Here is a 17,407-nt window from a genome sequence, read left to right as displayed (position 1 = left end):
ACGGAGTTTGTGTGTACTGGGAAGGGCAGCAGACAGGCTTTGTACCTAGTAGGCCCCAGGCTTTAATCCCAGGTTTTGACAGATGGAGGCTCTCAGGCTGCACATCTGAGTAAGACCTCTGCCTGTGATCCTGGAGAGCAGTTGGTAGGCCGGGCGGAACCAAATGGAAAACTGGACTAAACCAGTTCCTTATATTTTAATTCCCAGTAGCTTTTAATGGTGCTTTAACTGTTAAAACAAGCCCCAGAAGGAGCAGGCAGGGAAGAAAAAATACCTCCCTCATAAATAGCTGCAGAGGATACCCTCAAGGGTAGCCCGTTTTATGGCTTGTTTACCTCTGATAACTTTTATACAGTTTTTAATGGCTTTATTGTTTCTGATTTCACAAGCTGCCCGAAGCAGGTTTCTAGACGGGTGACATCTGCATTTTCTAAAATAAAATATAGCATTAAGGGGGTAGGGTTGCCACCCTCCAGGTGGCACCTGGAGATCTCCAGTTATTACAATTGATCTCCAGATGACCAATATCAGTTCCCTAGAGAAAATGGCTGTTTTGGAAGGTGGACTCTTTGGCATTATACTCTGCTGAGGTCCCTCCCCTCTTCCCTCTCCAAACCCTGCCTTCCCTAGATTCCACCCCCAAAATCTCCAGGTATTTCCCAGCTCAGAGCTGGCAACCCTAGACTTAAAGGTTCATGTGCCACTCAGACAGTTTTACTGGTCCAAGATAAACACAATCCCTCTGGCCCTGGGACATGCTAAAGGGGCCTGTGAAGTGCCCGTTTGAAACATTTTAAACATTACACTGTGCTTGTCTGTGGTATTTGGGGGGGGATCACAGAAGAACGGAACCTTGGCTTACCTGTGAAGGTTCCTTCTACACTGAGGGAGGAGGACATCTTCATCAGCAGGTTTTGTCGTTCCTATGCTCAGGGAGGCAGGATCCAAAAAACCTTTGCTTCCTGTCACATGTGCTAGGACCACCCTCTGATAGCCAGTTCGAGGACTTCCATAGCAGAATTTTTAAAAACAGAAAGATGTGCACGCAAAAGAACAAGGAACAGCCACAGCAAGAAACACAGCTTAAAACCGAGAATTAGTAACAAGTAGAACATGAAAATACTTTATTCTAATTCTCCTTATTTATTATTCCTATATATAACGTATTGTTTTCCCATTTTAATTTTTTTTTTAATTCAGCTTTATCTGGATACTTGACATTCTTCACCCTGGGTGGGCAAGATGTACTCCTCCCTCAGTGTAGAAGGAACCTTCACAGGTAAGCCAAGGTTCTGTTCTCCCACAGAGGTCGGAGTACATCTTCATCAGCGGGATCTTCAAAAGTTGACATTCACTGGGAGGGAGTCTTCATTGATCATTTGATACAACATTCTGGAGGACTCTCCTGTCGGATGAAGAATAGCCATTTATCTTGTAGTGTCTTATGAACGTAGAAGGGCTCGACCAGGTCGCAGCCTTACAGATTTCTTCCACGGATGCATGGCCATCAAATGCTGCTGAAGTAGTGGAGCTGCGGACTGAGTGAGCGGTAATTCCTAACGGCACTGGTATGTTGCTAAGTTGATAGCACAGCTGGATACACTGTTTGATGCGCTTGCTGATAGCTGCCTTTGACATTTTGCAACCTTTATTGGGTGATGAAATAGAAACGAATAAAGACTCCGAGCGCCAGAAAGGTTCCGTCCTTCTCAAGAAGATGTGTAAAGCTCTTTTCACGTCCAGAGTGTGCCAGTTCTTCTCCTTTGGATGAGAAGGGTGGAAGATGGAGTTCCTGTTGTCTATGGAACTTAGAACTTACCTTCGGGATAAAGGCTGGATCTGGACGTAGTACTACTTTATCCACGTGGAAGATGCAGAGGCTTTTTCTAGATGACAAAGCCGCCAGTTCCAACACCCTTCTAGCTGATGTAACAGCCATGAGGAAGAGCACTTTCATCCTAAGGTTACCCAGAGAAGCCTCCCATAATGGTTCAAATGGGCATCGAGTCAGAGCCTGGAGTACCACGTGAAGTCTCCAAGTCGGAAATCTATTAATTGTCAGAGGAGAGATGGCCGAGGCTCCTTTCAAGAAAGTGACTATGTGGGGATGCCTTGACGTTGGGTAGCCATCAGTTGGGTAGCCATCCAGTTGGGGAACAACTGTCGCGATCGCCGTCACCTGTCGTTTGAGAGTAGATGCCTTCAGCCCTTGAGCTAATCCCTCCTGGAGAAAGTCAAGCAAGTTGCCAGTGGAAATGGTCACTGGATCAGTATGCTTTCTCCCGCACCATCTAGCGAAGGCCTTCCAGGAAAAATCATATATGCGCCTGGTGGATTGTTTCCTGGCTTCCAACATGGTGTCGAAGACCTCTGAGGTATAGCCCGTCTCTAGCAACCTTGACCTTTCAAGAGCCAGGCGGTCAGCTTTAACCAGGCTAGATCTGGGTGTACTAAGGGACCCTGTTGGAGAAGGTCCTGGACTGGAGATAAGGACCATGGCTCCTGGATCGATAGCTCTCGTCGCGAACTAAGGTTGTCGGGGCCATCGAGGGGCTATGAAGATGACCAGGGCCCTCTCTTGTCTGATTTTTCGTAGAGCTTTGGAGATCACTGGTAGAGGTGGAAATGCATAAAGGAGACCCCGGGGCCACAGGGACAACAGTGCGTCTATTCCCTCTGCCCTTGGATGCATAAATCTTGACAGGAACCTTGGGAGCTGGTGATTTTCACCTGTTGTGAAGAGGTCCATGATGGGTCTTCTGAATTTCTCCATTATTTGAAGGAAGGTCTCTCTCTTCAAAGACCACTCCCCCTCATCCACCTGCTGTTGGCTGAGCCAATCTGCCTGCTCGTTTAGTACTCCTTTTATGTGCTCTGCCCTGATGGATGCCAAGTGAGCCTCTGGCCAATTCAGAATTGTTATGGCTTCTGCGTGAAGGGAGGAGGAATGAGATCCGCCTTGCTTGTTTATGTAAGATTTTGCTGAGACATTGTCCGTTCTCAGCAGGATGTGACGGTTCTCGATTCTTGGCTGAAACTCTATCAAGGCTTTCCGGATAGCCCATAACTCCAGCCTATTTATGTGGAGGTGACTCTCTTCCGGTGTCCAACGACCCTGTGCTGTTGCTGCAGAATCTCCCCCCAGCTTTCCAAGCTGGCATCGGTGAAAATCTGGATCGTGGAGATCGGGAGATAGTTCTGGCCCTTGGCTAGGTTGTGGGACCTGGTCCACCACCTTAAGCTGTCCTTCACTTGTCTCGGGATGGTGAGGCGTGAGTTCTTCTTTTGAGTTATCTGCAGTTGAAATGGCTTGAGAAATCATTGCAGGTCCCTCATGTGGAGGCGAGCCCATGGCACAATCTCTATGCATGCCACCATTTTCCCCTGCAGTATGACTAAGGACGACAGGCCGGAGGATTTGGAAAGAATCACTGTCCTTGTCAACTTGACAATGGAGGAAATCTTGTCTGGTGGAAGGAAGACTGCATTCTGGTTCGTGTCTATGAACACCCCCAGGTGATGGATGAACTGGGATGGAGAGAGGGTGCTCTTGATCCGGTTTACTAGGAAACCATGGAGTTCTAGAGCCCAGAGGACGGTCTCCGTGTGCTGTAAGGACAATTGTTCTGAAGGAGCGCTTACCAGGCTATCGTCTAAATATGGGAAGACGTGGATCCCTACCTCTCTCAGGTGAGCCACCAACGTCACCAGGGCCTTGGTAAAGACCCTAGGGGCCGATGAAAGACCAAACGGGAGGGCCCGAAACTGATAGTGATGGAGGTTGTACGCAAAGCGGACAAACATTCGGTGCTCAGGGTAGATGGGGATGTGTAAATACACTTCCATCAGGTCTATCGACGTCAGAAACACTTGGGGACAGAGTGCCTCTATGATGGACCTGAGTGTCTCCATCCTGAAATGTTTGAGCCGGATAAATTTGTTGACGTGCTTTAGATTTAGGATTGCGTGCCAATCTCCGTTTCTCTTCAGAATGGTAAAGAAAACGGAGTATACCCCGGTGCACCGTTCTGTCTGGGGGACTGGTTCGATTGCCCTGATTTGAAGCAGGTGGTCTATGGCTGCTTGATTGCGGGCTATCTTGTCCGGTTTGGAAGAGGAGGGGGACAGAAAGAAGCGGTTTGGGGAGATTTGTGTAGTTCTAGGCTGTATCCCTCATGAATAATCTTCTGCACCCAAGTGTCTGGGTGAAGGGAGTCCCAGGTATTGGCAAAAAGCTGGAGTCTTCCCCCCACCGGACTGTCCCAGCAGTCATTGTTTCCCGGGTTTCTCACTAAATCTGTTGGACTTGTCCAAGTGTTGTTGTGGCTGGAATCCCTTGTTAAATCTGGGGCTCTTGCGAAAGGATCCCCTTCCAGAATGCCAGTTGTTCCTTCTGTTGTCCGCTCTGCCCCTTGCCAGGGTGTGAGAGGTTCGGAAGGGACGAAAGGAAGAAGAGTAAGAGGTCTTACCTTCTTTCCTTATGTATTTTGGCAAGGCCTTTTTCTTGTCTTTCGTCTCGACTAGTATGTCCTCTAGTTTAGAGCTGAAGAGCCGATCACCCTTGAATGGGTATCCCAACAGGATGGATTTGGAACCGAAGTCAGCTGACCAGGACCGGAGCCAAAGTGCCCTCCTAGAAACAGAGGAAACTGCCAGTGCCCTGGCTGACATAGTCATAGAATCAAGAGTGGAGTCCGCCATGAAATTTACTGCTTTCAGAATTCTGTTAAAACCACTCAGAACCCTTTTATTGTCTTGTGGAATCAGGTCAATTATTTTTCTGATCCACATGATGGATGCCCGAGCCACCAATGCTGCCATAGCCGATGCTTGTATGGATATGGCCAAAGCCTCATGGGCCTTTTTGATAGCATAATCAGCTTTTCTATCTAGAGGGTCCCTGATGTTGCCAGCCCCATCCTCAGAAAGTAAGCCGGTGGATTGCAGAGCGGCGACTGGTGCTTCAACTAAGGGAACTTGAAGGAGGTTAGAAGCTCGGGCCTCTAGATTTTACATTCTTCTAACAGCAGTGGGGAGCTGTCTGTTAGAGAGAGGCTTCTCCCATTTATTTTTGAGAAGGTCCTCAAAGTATTCAGGAAAAGGCACAACCCGGGTGTGGGTCCTCAGTCTGGTGAAGAATTCCTTCATGCCCCTAAACTTAGCCTTACTTTTGGAAGCCTCTGAGTCCTCATCCTCATGAAGATCTAAGGCTGCCAATACCTTGCTCAAGGAACGCCTGATAATCTTCCCCGGCAAATAACCGGGATTGTTGTTCCTGATTTTGAGTCTCCTCCCCCTCCTTGTCTTCTCCTGAGGAGAACTTGCCCTCTTCTCTATCGCTAGAAGAGGGAGAAGGGGACCAGTTCCTGCTGGAAGAGGACAATGGTGCCTTCCTTGCTGCCTTAGTTGGCCAGGCATGGCGTGTCGCTGGAGCATTCCCCGCGTTCTGACTCAGAGTGGATGGAAGCCCTGGAACCCGGGGATGAGGCTCTGGATCTTGTGACGTCCCCACAAGAATGGTCACTAATTTGGGCAAACTCCTCTCTCAATGCCTGCCGCATTAAATTTATCAGACTTTAGTTGCCCTCCCCACCTTCCGCTATTAAAAAATGAACATTTTCAACAGTCGCATGAACTCCAGAGGAGCCGGCATCACTGGGATCAAGTTCACCCTCGTAACCTCTAGAGGCTGAACGGGGAGTTGCGGCGGCCATCTTGTCCGTGCGCGTCTTTTTCGCGCCGTTTTGAACGTCTCCCGGCTGGAGGCTCTGTTTTTGTGCCGCTGCCTGCAAATCGGGCCGATTCGCCCATTTTTCCCCTTCGCGGCTCTTGGACGCTGGTAGGGAAAGCTGTCGGGGGGGGGGGGGGAAGGAGTCCTTTAACTTGCTCCTCGTCTCCTGACATTAATTCCTCTGAAGCCCTATCTCCACTCTCAGACATATTGTAAACGGAGGAGGGGAGAGGGAGACAGAGTCAAAGACGAGGGAAAACCGTAGATACAAGAGGAAAAGGCTGCTGGGTGCACACAGACCAAGATTAGGACTAAGAAAAAACACAGAAATAAAGTTAAGACAGGAATAATTATTGAAGTGCAAAGGCTAGGAAAGAAGGTTTGCTACAGAGCTAACCACAAATGCTGCTTCTCCCTCTAAGGCAGGAAGAGAACTGGATATCAGAGGGCGGTCCTAGCACATGTGACAGGAAGCAAAGGTTTTTCGGATCCTGCCTCCCTGAGCATAGGAATGACAGAACCCACTGATGAAGATGTACTCCGAACTCATATGTAGTTCTTTGCTCATACCTGCTAATGGTCAAATTTCTATAACCTACCCTGAACTTAGTTAATTTCTATAACCTACTCTGCCAGGACACTAAGTAAAGGGTTGTATTAATACCCACACACATTCATGCCACCCAGGATTACTCAGCACATTCTGGCATAAGTGTCGAATCTCCAGATGTTCTCATTACCTTGCAAAATCAAGAACAGGTGGGATGAAACAACTCTCCATATAGTATCCATGTGATTAGCCATCAGAAATATCCACAGATATCCATGCTTCAGACTACACAGGTGGGGGAAATAAGTACTCACAGCAGGCACCTTATTTTCCCCTTGTACTCCTCCCCACTTGCTCTCAGTATGTGTGGTGCACCAAAAGTGAACACCTGAAAAGGGCCCTAGAGGTAGAGTTGCCAACCCCTGGGTGGGAAATTCCTGAGATGGGGAGGTGAAGCCTGGGGAGGGTGGAGTTTGGGGAGCAGAAGGAATTTAGCAGGGTATGATGCCATACAGTCGACTCTCCAAACCAAAAAAAATTCTGTAGGAGAACTGATCTCTGTAGTCTGGGGATCAGTTGCAATTCCGGGACACCTCCAGGCCCCACCTGGAGGTTGGCAACCCTACCTAGATCTCTTGGGACAATGAGCTGACTTCCCCAGAGTCATCCCATTCAGCAGCACCCAGTCCTGGCAGAAGGGAAGTAAGTCAATTTTTAAAATTAGTCCCTAGTTCTGTGCCCTTGATATGCAGACATTGGCAGATGATAATAATGCTTTATCACCACGCTGTGAAAATCTTTGCAGGCTGATTTCTGTCGATCAAGTCTTAAAGGCACAGGAGTAAACCAGCCACCCTGTCACCCACCCCAATCATTTGATGACTCTACCACTGCCCGTGGCTAGGGCAGGACAGACATTCAAAGAAGCTAAATGAAAACGAACCAGCAGCAAAAGACAACTCGTTTCTATCCCACCCTTAAACCCAGCATGGCCAGAGCATTAAAATCCTCTACAATGGCTGCATCCCCATTCATATTTACCTGGGAGTAAGCCCCACTGAAGAAAGCAGGGCTCACTTCTGATTACTCACGCACAATACTGCACTGCACAGTGGAGATTATTTACATGGGGTATCTGGGAAGGATTTCTAACCTATAAAAGCAGATGAGAAGCAGAAATTCTGCAGCTGAAACTTTCCCCAGGACTTCATTCTCATTGGGAGGGGCTGTGGTTCAATTGTAGAGCCTCTGCTTGGCATGCAGAAGGTCCCAGGTTCAATCCCTGGCATCTCGATTTAAAGGGACTAGGCAAGTAGGTGATGTGAAAGACCTCTACCTGGAGAGCTGCTGCCGGTCTGAATAGACAATACTGACTTTACTTTGATGGACCAAGGGACTGATTCAGTATAAGGCAGCTTCATGTGTTCATTTGTACCGTTTCCTGCTGGATTGTCTCTTTGTGCAAAGCTGTTAATATTTCTCAACACCTTAAACTTAACATTTAAACAGTAATTTTGAGTGTTCAAAGCACTTCACATACATTATCTCCGTGATCATTGAAACAGCCCTATAAAAACACGGAGCACTTCTTGAGGGGGGACTTGCGACCTTACATCCAGGGCAACAACAAGAAGCCATTTAAAAGTGACCTAATACTCTCTAAATGAGAGTAAGGACAAGATGGAATGTTTTCATCAAATCAACTTTGATTGATAGAAAAAGTGTGCAGTCTTTCAGGCTACACAGAACTCTCCCCCTCCCCAAGACAAAGCCTAAATGCAATCCTAAAACCACTTTCCTGGGAGTAAGCCCCAATGATTCCAGCGTAGGATTATGAGTAGATCTGCTTAAGATTGCTCTAACTATCTCTATCATATTTGGACTGGCTTTAAGTGACCAGTTACACATAAAAACCGTACAGATGCATGAGGGGTTTTTTTAACCTGGGGAAGGTTCTTTAGGATTTTTAATTTAGCTCTTTGGGCTAGGTTTCAAGTATAATTCTATTTAAAATACTGGTGTATGGCATGGTTAGGGAAGGACAGAAAATTCCAACACTGTAAGAAAATAAAATCTATGGGACTTTTGAGTGTGCCTGTGGACGTGTGCTTGTTATTCACTGAGCACAAATGCTAACTTTGTTACTATTAAACTCTGGTCTGGTTTAGATAAAAAGTTTTTAAAAGTTTAAAAACTAGGGTTGCCAACCTCCAGATGTCCTGGAGTACTGAAATTACAGCTGGTCTCCAGAATACAGGCATCAGTTTCCCTGGAGCAAATGACAGTTTCAGAAGGTGGATTCTAGGGCATCACCAACCTGCTGAGCTCCCTCTACAAATTCCACCCTCCCCAGACACTGCTACCAAATCTCCAGGAATTTCCCAAGCCACCTGTTAAAAACATATTCATGCACTGTCAGTGTGATCCTAAACAGAGTTACATTCTTCTAAACCCACAGACTTCAGTGGATTTAGAAGGGTATAACTCTGTTTATGGTTGTACTATAGGTCGGAGATGTAGCATATTGGAATTTCTACTAGATGGGGAAGCTATTTCAACCACAATATGTAGCAGTATCTACTTCTTGCTAATCAGTAAGAAATATACTGCTGAAATATACTTCTCAAATACAGGTATCATCAGAGACTGATAGTTTTTTACTATGTACTAGGATTGCTTTCCTCTAAATAAAAAAAAATCAATTTCCCATGAGAAGCAAGTCAAAATAGCAACAGAGATTTCTGAGGTTGAAACATTTAACTGTCAACTTAATGAATCACTTCATCATTAGGAAATTCCCAAGAGTATCAATTATTCTAGAGAAGCATCCCAGAGACCAGCACAGAACACAGCACTCGAAGGAGTTGAGGGAAGAAAGAAAAATGAGAAGATTCTCTAATTGGAAGACAGATGCAAAAAAGAGGGAGGGTTTCCCTCCTTGCAGACGCATCTCGTAAGAAAATAAAAGTGGGGATGGGGAAGTCAAACAACCCTACACTGTATATAATAAAATAATCCCTAATACACTATTAGTATTAAGTCCCTATCAACTGCAGATTTCACAGAGCAGGACTTTCCAACTTTGTCCTCCTGCTGCAGCCCATTAAGCCCCTAAAGTTTTGTTTGTGGGGTCATCAGACCCCCTCCCCTAGGGACAATATGGGAGCAAAGAGGGAACTGCAGCGGAGAGGCAGGATTAGCGTAAACCACAGCCTCTTCTTCCCCAAAACGGGAACACTGTTCAGAGGAACTGAGTGGTTGGCTACATGTCAATATACATAACATCTGAATCAACAAGATTAAGCAAATTGAAAACGTTGTAGGGAAGTTTCCCTATTACAGAATGATTTCTGTGCCGCTCCACTGATCGACAAAAGGCCAAGCTGCCAATCTGGTTCAAGAGTTCCTCATCACGAGCAAAGCCAACATAGGCCACTTATGCATGGGAGGTTTTGCCTTGGATTTGCGGCTCTCTAGATGCACATTTTTCTCATCTGAATTCTCAAAACTCTGCACTAGGGCTTATTTTTGAGTTTTGAGAATTCTGATGGGAAAATTGTGCACCTAGAGAGTGGAAAATCCAAGGCAAAAACTCCCATGCATAAATGGCCATAAACCCCACCACAGATTTCAATTCTGGTTTCAAAGGCAATGCAGCTAAGAACAACTCAGTTTGCCACAAATTTCCCTCTACAGTGATTTCCATAAAATGTTCCTCTATTACTGTATGTCATATTGTCTTCTTGCATACAGATTTACAATTCCAACGATGAATGGAGATGAAAAAGACCTACCCAGTCCTTCAAAAGCCAAATTCAAACTGACTGTCGGGTCACACAACAGCTCGTTCACTGGCACTATGGAACTGGGAAACGGGAGTAGAGTTAGGATGGTTTCATTCAACAGATTCGATTATTGCAAGCAGTATGGAACAAGGATTCATTCCGTGATGCTTGCATCGTGATAGGGAGTTCCATAATTTAACTATGCGTTGTGTGAAGAAATACTGTATGAAACAAGATGCTGGACTAAATGGGCCACTGGACTGATCCAGCACAGCTATTCCATTGATCTAAAGCAGAAGGGCGGTGATGGGCTATCCACGTGTCTCGCACAATTAGCTGCTCAATACTTTTCTCAACAAACCATCCAACCATTTAATGGATCAAGAATTTAATTAGGCAGTTATATAGATATGTTGGAAAACTTCAGTATATGTACCATACTGAGATATCTCGAGACTAGGTGAAATGTAATCCAAGCTGCCATTTGCCACAAAGAAAACCTTAACCCTCTAAAAATCAAATTTGCCATGGCTCCCAATACTTTGTAACAGCACACCAGAGTCAAAACGGCTTCCAACAATAGACAAGTTCAAATCCCATCAGCATTGGAAGATCAAAGTTAGAAGACAATATTGGCACAGGGAAGAGTACATCTGCTAGAACATTTCTGCAACCTGAATGACAAGCGGTCCTCCTACGGCCAAAGCTTTTGCTTGTTGTAGGCCCATTCATCAGTTGGGTGGCAATAAAAGCTGCAGACCTGAGTGTACTTACTAGGAGAAAGTAAGCCATGGAACTCAATGGGCTGCCAAGTTTATGATCAAAATTGGGTCTACATTATACCTTCTGTTTTCCAGTGCAACAAACTTCCTGTACAATTTCAAAGTGGGGCCCTTTTAATCTAGCATTTTACATAGTTCTTTTGGAGATTCAAAGCACTTGCTATACGTTATATCAGCAACCAGTTACCACAACACATATGGTTGGTCAGTTTTATAATCTGCATATTGAACAGAGGGCCACATTTAACATTATGTTGGGGATTCCCCCAATGTGCAATCTAGCATTAAAAAGCAACTGCGGGGAGTGGGGTGGGGAAGGGTGTTCACGCCTTCCTCGCTGCATCATTTTCCAGATCACAACTGTCCTCCCTGGATTGCTCGTAACCCTTTAGCAAAACATAGGGTGCCTGTCCTTTCCCCTACCAGAGATAAAAGCAAACAACTTCCATTCCCCAATGCCACAGCCTTAATCCATGATTAACACCAGCAAAAGCTGCCCTAATGTGAGATTTGATCTGAATCAGGAATCACCAGCTCAGCCTCACAATAACTAGCCCAGCAATCTGACCATTACACCACACTGTCTCTTTGCTTCTACAGAGAGCATTAGAAAGTGTATGGGGAAAAAAACATGCCTGCAGAAAGCTCTCCTGGGGAACTAACCAGATGATATATTGAGAAGCCCTGACCTGGATGGCCCAGGCTAGCCTGGTCTCATCAGATCTCAGAAGCTAAGCAGGGTCAGCCCTGGGTAGTATTTGGATGGGAGACCACCAAGGAAGTCCAGGGTTGCTACGCAGAGGAAGGCAATGGCAAAACCACCTCTGTTAGTCTCTTGCCATGAAAACCCCAAAAAGGGGTCGCCATAAGTCAGCTGTGACTTGACGGCACTTTACACACACACACACACACACACACACACACACACACACACACACACACACATTGAGAGGACCGTATCAGATGCACACTGTTTTGTTTTGTAAAGTCTCTTACCAGGTATATGCAGTCCTGATTCAGATTGGGACCACGGCATGAGGAGGGAAGGGCTTTAAACCTCCCCTGGCACCCCATTTTCCCAATCTAAAACAACCTGTTAGGGCATTATTTGCCCCACTGTGAAACCTTACATGTACTGAAACAGTCCTGAACTCCCAATGTATTGTTTACTGCTCCCTCCCTGGCTTCTGGAACTGACAAGAAAAATGGTACCTTTATAATGTCATTGCTGTGTCTACTCTCCTTTCTTTTTTAAAAAATGCTGTTTTAGCCACTAATCATAGGATAAACAGGCTTTTTTAAAGCAGTTCACAGACCTTTGCAATAAATGGCCCCATATAAATGAAAGATACTCTGCTGTGCCAAAGTTACGAGAATGTAAAAAGTGGTAAACATTTCAAAACCCCTATAAACAGTCAGAAGATACTTATGTCAAACAAGACAGAAAGAAAGGGGGATGCGCTCACAGCCTTCTTGCAAAGAAACTTATATGAGGTTATTTTATGCAAGTTTTGTGACTGAGAGTTTTAAGCAATTTAGGCAGAAAAAATTGCCATTTCTGCTCCCGGACAAAAAAAAAAAATGGAATTATTGTTATTGGAGAGTAAAAAAATATACCTCTATACCTCAAGAGGTAAGTAAAGCATTAGCATGTAACAATGAACATCCTAATAAATGGATTCAAGCAGTAAAATATCATCATATGTGTGCAACACCTGGTGCTTCCCAAGTAATTTCAGTGGCAATCAAATATACTCCATGGGTCAAAACCACTTTCGCAGATGGGAATTGCCTTCTCTCCCGCCCCCCTCCGGTTGCACAGCAAGGCTGCTCTTTATGAATGCAGTCATAAGGATACACATTTCTGCCTTGAATGGTTTAAAGAGAGCCATCTCACACATCTAGGAAAAGGACCAAAGGTGTGACCCTTTGACCTAGGCATGATTTCTAAGCATCCTTGACCACAGTCCGTTTCATAGAAGGTAGTTCAGGACAGTTCTCTTAACATGCTGATTGGCGTTTATTACTCAGTCTATGGGATGTGATGCTGGAACTGTGTGATTCTGTTACTGGAATCCCAGATGTGTAATTTGCACAGGGCTGGTTCAAAGTATTCTGTCATCCCAAGCAACGTACACCTCTCCCTTCCTGGTCCTGTACAGCCACTGGCCAGATCCAGCCAAAGGTTTGTCTGGGACCTAGAAGACAGCGGCGCAAACCCAGGAGGGGATACCAGTCAGCTTTTATGCCTCTGAGCAAGTTAGGGTTGCCAACTCTGGTTTGGGAAATTCCCAGAAATTTGGGGGCAATGCCTGGAGAACACAGAGTTTGGGGAGGGGAGGGAGCTTAGCAAGGATTTGATGTCACTCTAATATTGCCACGTCTAGAATCTGTGGTATATCATAGAATGTTCCTTCCAGAGCTGTCCTCTAAATTTTTTTAGCATGTAGCTTCTTCCAACAATGGCCTATGGAGGCAGAGTTATACAAATCAATTGTTCATATTTTGCAGAACTGTGAATTTTATAGGGATCTCAGAAACCCCCTATCTCGCCTCTTCTGTCCAGGTTTCCTGGATACACTAGCCACTGCAGTCAAGGTAGTGTTTTAATGGTGAATTTTCTGATTGAAGACAAGAATCCTACCATCTCACATACAGTGGCAAAGTTTTGCTATATTGCTACCAGAATACGGAGAGCGTTGTTGCAATGTGAAACAGCTCACTAACTATACTATTGTACAATTGTGTACTACTGTGATTGCTTTTTTATTGTTATGCTGGTCAATGACTGTATTTTAATAAATCTACAAAATTTAGCTTCATGCGCAGCTCCAAAACTGGGCAAATTACCCTTGGGCCTTTTTGATTTAGGAAAATGGCATTGGAGGGGGGGCAGGAGCCCCTTCTTCCCCACACTATGGTCCCAAGCCAAACTGGGCTTCCATGGGCTTTAAAAACAATGTTCCTTTCAACTGCTAATAAAAAAAAAATTGTGCAGAAACACAGAGCTGGAAGGGACCCCTAGGGACATCTAGTCACAGTGGCCTCCCCCAGTGTCCTCTGCTCTATGCCCAGAGTACTTTAGTCCTTATTTTTTCTCATACAAGTGAATGGATTGCCATTCAATTCTGAAAGAAAATAAAGGGCTGTGCTCGGAAACAACCCTTTTGCAAGAGGAAAACCCTCCCTACCCCACTGAACCAGACCTTACTAACAGGGGTCCCAACTGAGGTGCAACATGTAGGCCTAAAGAAGCATGTTTCATTCCTCAGGGCCAGGGGTGTTGGAAATGTTATATATGACATAGCCTCCCTTTACATATAAACACGCACACCATGATAGTACCATGATAGTGACATGAGAGTACCATGATAGTGACAGGTGTTGTATAGGGCAGGGGTCACCAATCTTTTTTTAAAATGAAATCTCCCCTCCCAACATGTTACCAGGTTTTGTTCTGCCCTAGAAACAGAACAAGGACTAGAAAAAGCACCAGAAATGAAGCTATTGGCTAAGTAGCCTTGAGGGAAAATCATACAAAATAAAAGCTTTATAAAACGAACAAAAACCTGAAATCTTTTCATTCTCTCTTCCTGGCTACTCTGCTGCCGCCAGTAAGCTACTAGTTGGAGACAGGAGATCTACACAGGACTACTGCATCAAAAGGCCTATCTAGTAGAATGCACCAGATAACTCTGGGAGCCCCACGTGCATGATATCAAATAGGTCCTACAATCTCAAATGAAACTGCAAAGAAAAATAATTATTTATAAGAACACCTTGTCAGTTTTCGCTGAAGGTTAACCATTTGTCCCAACAGGGCTCCTTCCCCTCTCTCTGATCTCTCCATCCTTCCCTAAAACATGTCCATTCAACATTTCGCAAAGCTGTCCCTATCAATTAAAACAGGCTGGACAGAAATCTTGGGTTGACACGGTAGCCCACAGAGCTTATTGCGTTAAGCGTTTTGACGTGCTAATACTTGTGTGATTAAGTCATGGGCTACTTTAGAGCGACTAAAAATACTTCCATTGCTAACCCACCCTGTCCATTACCAGTTTTGTATCAATATCCTTGCACCAGGTTAGAAAAAAAAAAACGAAGCACTAGAGAAGTTTTCTTTGGGCTCACCAGAAAGGAAACTGCACGTCAGTGAATGCTGTGATTTCTGAGCTATATGTTTGAAGCAGGGATGTCCATCAACCAGAGCAAAATCACATGAACACATGAAGCTGCCTCAAACTGAATCAGACCCTTGGTCCATCAAAGTCAGTATTGTCTACTCAAACCAGCAGCGGCTCTCCAGGGTCTCAAGCAGAGGTCTTTCACATCACCAACTTGCCTGGTCCCTTTAACTGGAGATGCCGGGGATTGAACCTGGGACCTGCTCTGCCACTGAGCCATGGCTCCTCCCCAAATCCTGGTTTCCCCAAATCCCCAAATCCTGGTTTCATCCTCAACAAGCAACTTTGGGGACCAAGAATGTTTTCCTTTTTTTTATTTGGGTTTTGGGTGCACGCGTGTGGAAGGCTGCCCATCAGTTCCAATTGAACAGCGCCATCTGTCAGTTCTGCCCTAGGCAGAAACTGTATGCTCACCTCTGGTTAGATTACTCACTGTGAGTTGGATATTCAGCAAACCATCAAGGTTTGCAGCGTACTACGGCATGACTGCCCTGACCTGTATGGCCCAGACAAGCCTGACTTCATTAGATCTTGGAAGCTAAGCCGGATCAGTCCCGGTTAGTGTTTGGATGGGAGACCACCAAGAAACACCAGGGTCACGACACGGAGGCAGGCAATGGCAAACCACTACAGGATAGCCCTAAATCGGCAGTGACTCGATGGCATTTTCCACAACCACCATGGCATGACTGCACCTCCGCAACCTACGCTGCAATGGTACTGTCAGCATTTACATGTCAGGAGCATCCCTGGTGTTAGATTGTCCAGCAACATATTCTTAAACATGCTCATCTGTGTCCTAGGATGGTTCATTCTTTGACATCTCAGCACAACCACACATGCACATGAAGCCAAGCATCACCTATGGACCTGTGCACGGCTAAAGACAGTGCACATCCGTGCATGCGCTGGCCTGCAACTTCATATAAAGTGCGCTTGTCTGAAAAGGCTAGAACTTTCTACCGAATGGTGCTTCATTTCACCTGTCCACCATCAACTTCTCAGGGATCAGGACTGAGTCCTTTCCCATTGGCTTCTAGCTCACATGACACATTCCTCAATGCCCCTGTCCCCCACCCGAAGAGAACCGGGCAGCCAATGTTTTCCTGGAACCTTACCTCCGTCCGCATAGGTCTCGGTGCCATAGCCGTCCTGAAGCCCGTTGTTCCAGGTACCTTCATACTTGGCTCCGCTGCTGACGTTCTGCCGTATCCCGTACCTCCCCTTAAAGCCGTGGGTCCACTCGCCTTTGTAAAGCCAGCGTCCTTTGGTCTCGATCCCCAAGCCGTGCCGCTTGCCCTGAGACCAGTAGCCTTCGTAGGTGTTGCCGCTGGGCCAGGTATAGACCCCCACCACTTCGAACCCATAGTTCCAGGAGCCAGAGTACTCGCCCTGGCCCTTGGGGCCGGTGCAGATGCCATGCCCGTGGGCCTTGCCCCCTTCCCAGCCCCCACAGTACGCCCCTCCGTCGTCAAAGTCAAACCTTCCGCCACTCATGGTGCCGGGGAGCCACAAATGTCCACGCGTCTCTCTCTTCCCCCTGCCCTCTTCCTTCCTACTTTAGCCAGATGGCTTCTCCATTAGGCAAAAGTCGAACGTGCTGCTGCCGCATAGCCAAGGGGCTCTCCCGGCTGGCTCCAGAGCCAGGTGTCGCGTCCTCACAAGAGGATGGAAACGTGGAGGTCAGGAAGGACGAAGGCGCCGGCTTCTCAGGGATGCAGAGGGAGGGCAACCTGCCTCTAACTAACCTGTTGGATAAGGAGACATGGGCAAGGCTCTGGACCGGCCTTTGGGGGCAGGCTGGAGATGCTGGCCAACTTCCCCCTCACCTGCGAGCCGCTCCTGTCCACATCCCTTCCCCCAAATCATGCCCTGGGCAAAGTGCTGGGATGCTCAGCTGCAAGAAACCGTTTTGCACATCCTCGCAGCGCCCCAGCCCACTCCAGACGGGGGGAGCAGCCGGCCCCCTTTAAGAGCCTATGCAGAAGGAAGCAAAGAAGAGCTGGGAGCCTTTAACCGCCCCCCCTCCCCACCAAGTCTCCCCCTCCTGGCCTCTCCCGTGGGCCTCCCCCCACCCCCCAGGGCTGTGCCACCTTCCTTCAGCGTCCCATAAGCTCCGCACGTCTTCGGCTCTCCTCTGCAAGCCCCCCTTCCCTCCTCCTCTACCACCTCCGGCAGAAAGGTCAACTCTGCCCGAACAAGGCCATCGGATGCCCAGCGCTGCTCCCAAAATAAACTGCAGCCAGAGCCCGGCCCCTTTTCCAGGGCCCTTTTATGGAGGACTGAGGCACCCGCCCCATACACACATACACTTTTGGACTGGGACCAAAAAAGGGGGGGGGAGAGAGAGAGAGAGAGACGCGAAAGCAAGAGCT

At 46.7% G+C, this 17,407-nt stretch overlaps 1 protein-coding gene across 1 annotated transcript in view; it reads right to left on the bottom strand.

The window, feature by feature from the left end:
• Nucleotides 1-16,529, bottom strand: part of JPH2 (junctophilin 2) — an 83,709-nt gene extending 67,180 nt beyond the window's left edge. Inside the window, exon 1 of the mRNA XM_056844101.1 lies at nucleotides 16,151-16,529. Within this exon, the coding sequence (XP_056700079.1) occupies nucleotides 16,151-16,529 (379 nt within the window). The remainder of the gene's footprint in view (nucleotides 1-16,150) is intronic.
• Between the last annotated feature and the right edge of the window lie 878 nt (nucleotides 16,530-17,407).

The sequence above is a fragment of the Euleptes europaea genome, chromosome 2 (genome assembly GCF_029931775.1).
Source record: "Euleptes europaea isolate rEulEur1 chromosome 2, rEulEur1.hap1, whole genome shotgun sequence".
NCBI lineage: Eukaryota > Metazoa > Chordata > Lepidosauria > Squamata > Sphaerodactylidae > Euleptes > Euleptes europaea.
The sequence above is the reverse complement of the archived record's forward strand: the minus strand, read 5'-3'. Positions and strand labels throughout refer to the sequence as shown.